This window comes from Thermobia domestica, chromosome 6 (assembly GCF_964235325.1).
Source record: "Thermobia domestica chromosome 6, izTheDome1.hap1.1, whole genome shotgun sequence".
Lineage (NCBI taxonomy): Eukaryota > Metazoa > Arthropoda > Insecta > Zygentoma > Lepismatidae > Thermobia > Thermobia domestica.
In genome coordinates, this window is record NC_137459.1 from 75,406,511 (window position 1) to 75,412,510 (window position 6,000).

Below are 6,000 nucleotides of genomic sequence, written 5' to 3' on the forward strand. Positions count from 1 at the left end.
AATAGCAATTCCCAGGAATCATCTACTGGCAAAATGGCATCCACGAAGAGAATTCTTCAGGTTTGGAAACAACCAGAATTCACTCGGGGTTAACCCTAGTGAGTAAGGTGGATGTAGCAAAAGTTCAATACATAGTCAAGAATGAGAACACAACATTAACACGGTGTGGCAGTGCAGGCTGAAATTGCAATTTATCATTTGTGATCGTTTCTCAGTTAATTTTGGCAAAAATTCTGTATCCAAAAATGTACAAAAATACTCGCCTGTAATTGTAGACCTTTGTGAGCAGAATGAGACAATATCACTCCCTGAAAATCTCAGAAGATAGCGTATAACACCGTCTCATTGGGTGCCACCTGACTATGTTTTGGGGGGAGGTGATGAATCTATGTGTTTCCACTGCATCGATTGTCTTTTTGTTTCTAGGCTGAATAATGGAATATGTGATTCATCCGTTGTCACAACACTTTCCAAGAATTTGCGTCCCTTTCTTCTGAAGTGTGTCAAATTTGCAACATTTGATCAAATCCTTGCCCCTTTTTGATCGTCATCAAGCCTTGAATTCCGGCTGCACAACGTCCAGTTGCGGTGAGGAATTTCACAATTACGCGTTGCTTTTCAGCCGAAAATCCCATGTCCCCGGGTAGTATCAGAAATACGTCTTACTCGTTCAGGCACTGTAACTCAACTGCTGCGACTTAGTAAACAAAACTTGCATTGCTTAGAGATGAAGGATGGAGGTCTCCGACGCTGCAGTTGTTTTCCTGAAATAACAAAAAAATGTGGGCTTTAGAACAAACGCCATGTACTTACGGCGTGCGCCTCGTATATATACTGACAATTCAAAACATTATGACCACCTACCTAATATCGGATATCTCCATCCTTGGCACACAGGACAGTAACAGTGCGGATTTCTATGAAAGTAATGAGACCTTAGTAGGTGGATGAAGGTGGTGCACCACATTTGCACATACAAGTCAGTTAATTCCTACAAAATCTGGAAAAAGAGGAGATGAATTCGGAACTGTAGTTCAATGACATCTCAGAGGTGTTCAATTTGATTAGTTTGGGTGCCGTTGCAACGTGCTCCTCGAACCAATACAGCACAATGTTGATCTTGTGCCAAGAAGCGCTATTCTGCTGAAAATGCTATTACCAGCTGGGAACATGGTCGATATGAATAGCCTAAGAGTACATGATTTCCCATGACTTGCCAATATCAGGAGCCATCATGGTGTTATCCGCACGTCCTACGGGCCCATGAATGAACATGTGAAGGTTTCCCAAATCATAATGGAACTACACCAACCTGGCGTCGTACTACCGTGCACGTCTTGAGCAGTTACTTCCCTGAATACGACAGATTCTGATCAAGCCATCGATATAATGCAGACAGTGTTGAATTAAGGGACCATGCAACGTTGTACCACTGTTCGGCGGTCCAATGACAATGAACACGTTCCCATTGTAGTCATAATCGATGATGTCGTGTGGTTAATATTGGCACACGTATGGAACGTTGACTGCGGAGGATGTTTGTATACAAGGCGTTCGGAAACAACACGAAAACCTTTTAGAGGGATGATTCCTGACGCCAAAATAAGACAAACAGTACAGACCAACTGGGTGCTGAAATCCTCCTCTCGAGTCTATGGCTAGTCTAAGATTTGTCAGAAAATTACGAAAACTGTCATAACTCGAGAATGGAATGTAGGATTGAGGTCGGATAGAAAGGAGTATTCATTGTTTTTAGTCGTAGATGCTATTAATGTACAATTGGATATGATGCAGGGTCAACGCAAGAATAAGTCCCAAAGGAATTAGGAAATTTATTGGATACTCTGGTAAAAGTAAAAACAGAAAGGAAAGTGCACCCACCGTCATTAATGATGGAAAGTACGAGGCCCTGGTGCTGGATGCAGATAGACATCCACACTTACTAGATGTAGGCACATATAGGAGAGGGTGTTCGGATATAACAACAGAGAATGTTGGAAAATGATTCCTTACATGAGGACATGCAAAAAATTATGAGCTGGTTATAAAATTGAAGAGACGAAGCAAAGGGGGTATTTTGTTCTGAATACTACAACAGTAAAAAAAAAAAAAAAAAAAAAAAAAAACCAAAATAAATAAATAAACATTGGCACAGCAAGCCCCAGAAACGCACATACTTCTGTCACATAACGTGGGTTTTGCTGACGAACGCCAATGTTGGAAATTATGAAAGTTGTACTTAAAAGTGCCCATCGGTTTCGTCCCCATCTTTATACTTGTTTTTCAAAATATGCAGAAGGCAAAACGTAACTTCAAAATTTATCTGCGTAATTTTGTAGTAACTGTAAGATATTAAATAATAAATATATTAATCACTGTTTTTGAGATGGTTTTCATTCTTACTGTTTGTCATTTAAGCCTGGGACGACATCGTATTTAAGCTAAAGACGTACGCTATTCTTTAACAATGGAAAACGTATCTACAACACGAAATATTTTGCTAACTATAAGTACTACTGTTTTGAGTACTAAGTAATGTCGCTGAAAAAGTTTAGTATGATTCTTTGATTTCCACGATATTTTGAAAAAAAATGTGGGAAATTGGGAACAGGATTGGTAAGCAACTTAATAAAGGATATAATGACTTCGAACTGCTATAAATGTTCCACAACGACGATTCGTACTCAAAATAAGTTTATTGATGAGACTCTCTAACAGTAAACTCTATTCTTAATTAAAAACCACATTTAAATTCTGGAAGTCTCGGGAAGAGAAATAACTTTTTGCTATCCTTTTTTGGGCCTTTTACTTACGTTCTTTTGAATTGAGGTTTGAAGACATATATGACCATTATACTCGACCAATATTCTTACTAGTAAGAAATTTGTCGACGAAAGTCTATGTAGACGGGTATTTTCACCCATATAAAACGAATTTGGCACCAACAGCACCTTGGATCTTAGATGGTCCATTTCGTCTTCTATTATTGGTAACAAATTGACAAACATTCCAATTTCGGAGGTTTTTTACTTATTTTATTCTCCTTGATGAAGGTTGATCACGTTATATGGATCAGTACAGCGGTTTGTTCTCTTTCATAAGACAAGAGCACGTTTACGCATCCGCCTTAAGTTTTGGGAAGGGTACATAGGACTCCCCTTAAATTTGGGAATTGTCAAAAACAATCGGAAACTATTCTCTAGGACGTAAATACATATTTCTGTAAATTTTATTGGTCCCCCTTGTACCCTTCTATGGTTGAAAATTGTCAAAAATATATGTAAGCAATACGTTCTAACGCGTAGTCGATTTTTGTTTTAGTTTAGTTTCTAAGATTTGGCCTTATAGCATTATACTCTATTTCCTATGGATGCATAAAACGATTCATTCTCTTCCATAAGACAATGGCGCCATGATACAACCCTTCTTAAATTTCGAGAGGAACAACAGGCGTCTCTGGAGGAGAGAATAGAGGGATGCATCTCCCCAAAATTTAGTACAGAAGAGGAAATGGATGAAGGTACAAAGTACTTATATGGAAGAGGTAAAGAAAGGAGGAACACATAAATGTTATATTTGTTGTTATTGCACTATATATATATATATATATATGCAATGTGTCTTCTTAGAAGGAATTATCTTCTGAATGAAGTGGAGACGGTTCCCTTCTTACATTTTGTTGCAGCTCTCATAATAGGCCTAACAGAGTTACCGTATGTAAAGGGACTTTTGAGACACCATGTATATACACATGTATATATGTATGTATGTATCTATGTAATTCACTGTTGTCTTGAAAGGGCATGAAAATAAGTGCTTTAACCCTGCCCTCCTTAATAAATTTTTGTGCATCCCATTGTGTTGAATTAGGTAATGTATGTCGTGATATTGTTTTTTTCTTAAACTGAAATACTTATCTATAGTATGTTCTTTGTAGGCAAGTAGTACTGATCATGCAATTGATCCCGTAGATGTATACGATTCAGAATCGGAGATTCTGCAAGTATGGGGCTTTAATCCTGAACAGCGAGTCACATTGGAGCCTTACAGAGAAGAACATGCCGTGATACGTGCTGTTTTCCAAAGACCTCTACAGCATACGGCATAGGATGGAAAGAGCTGGTTAAAGTCAACCGAAGAGTGTGCCCACAATGGTGTAACTATTTTAACAAGTTCACTTTTATATTTTTATACTTTTCTATGAAAATTTTACAAAAGTTTTACAAAAATCAAAAATCCAAATTTAACCAAATGCAAATTTTTATAATACTGTTTTCCATAGTAAAGCTTCTCCTTTTCAATTATCTGTATTTCTAAATATTCTAATAAATAAAATGTTTAAGTTCCGTAATAAATTTATGAAATGTTTCCAGAGTTCTTTTGTTACTGTTGAACATTTCCTCTTGCTTTATGCCTTAGTTATCTATAAAGATTAGTAAAAACAATTTCTAATGGTAAAGTGACTTCATCTCACTAGGATGACAGCATTTATTTATTGTACCCTTCGCATGAAAAAAAAATGCATATGCCGTGCATGGAGGGCACCGAAATGACACCTCCTTATCCCATAATTGTGTCTGGTAAAGAGACCCGCTCTCTTTCCTCCTCTCCTCTCACTCATACTAAGATCAACAAACAACATGAGTACAATTTTAGTTTCAAAATACACATGTATTAGTATCGATAAAATGAAAGAATAAAAATGAGAGGAAACAAGATTCATAAATTGACGGAGATAGAAATTTAAACACACACAATGAAAAAATGAAACCGATAGATGTCTGTTAGACAGAGGTACAGAAGTGAGACAGACAGAGAGAGAGAGAAAGAGAGAGTGTGTGTGTGAGAGAGAGAGAGAAGAGGAGAGAAGAGAAAGAAAAGGGAGCACAGATAAAAATGTGAAATTTAAACGTATTAAAAAATATCATTATAAAGTTTCGTTTCCAGATATCCAATGTCAATATAGAAGTAACGTTTGGATGTTGTATTTTTTTCAGGGCTATTCAAATGTACTGTATAGAGGAAGCTTGAAAACTTCATTAAGACCAGAGCCGCCCACAGGGGGGATGTATGGCGCAAGCTGCGCCATTGAGAAAAATTTTGGGGGGGATTTTACTCTACTTTCGAACTAGCAATTTTACTGTCGGAATAGCATTAAAACACGATTTTGAGAAGTTAATTTTCAAAAATTTTCCGGGGTGAACCCCCGTACCCCCTGCTTCCATACTCGATGAATGAAGTACCGCGCAAGTAGCCGTATGAAAGGTTGGTTCGTTTTAAGAGAGAAGAGCCGCCCACAGGAGGGATGAATGGCGCAAGTTGTGCCATCGAGTAAAAATTGGGGGTAATAAAAAAAATTGGGGAAGAATTTTACTCTAATGTCGAATAAGTAATTTTGCTGTCGACAGAATAACATTGGAACACGATGCGATTTTTTTAAATCTCGAGAATGAATCCCCAAAGTAGTTTGACATAATTGTGAGCTAGTGGTAACAATACAGACAACAGCCAAGTTTGACATCTAAATTTGAAGTGAGCCAGTGAGTGTTTGTAACTGTTGTCCACCAGAACTTGGCGCCTATTTTTGTGATTTCAATTCTTTTTAAGGCCACTCATACTTGGCTCTTTTACAGGAATGTTTTTTGTTGGATATCACTTCTTTTTGTAGGCTAATTTCGAGGATAACATTTTCTTTTGGTATCAAACTCAATAACTTGTAACTTGCGTCTTACTTTTCATGTACAAAAGAATGTAAAAAAAAGAATACCTGTGCCATACACAGTGTGTAGAAGTTTTTATACCCTTCAATATCCTTATAGAACATATTTAGTATTGTACACTACCAAGACTACTAATAAAGTAATGCCATTTTTATAATTACTACTGCCCCTACTGCTACTACAAGCATTCTATAATACTACTACATTAAATGAAAACAACAACAAAAATAACAATTACTAGTACTATAAAAACTACTGCTACACTGGGCAATTGTTTTTA

The 6,000-nt window shown here is 37.0% G+C and overlaps 1 protein-coding gene across 1 annotated transcript in view; it reads left to right on the top strand.

Moving 5' to 3' along the window:
• The window catches only part of LOC145687204 (uncharacterized), a 66,845-nt gene extending 62,556 nt beyond the window's left edge, over window positions 1-4,289 (top strand). Inside the window, exon 6 of the mRNA XM_081760675.1 lies at window positions 3,938-4,289. Within this exon, the coding sequence (XP_081616801.1) occupies window positions 3,938-4,108 (171 nt within the window). The 3' untranslated portion in view covers window positions 4,109-4,289. The remainder of the gene's footprint in view (window positions 1-3,937) is intronic.
• Window positions 4,290-6,000: the final 1,711 nt, after the last annotated feature.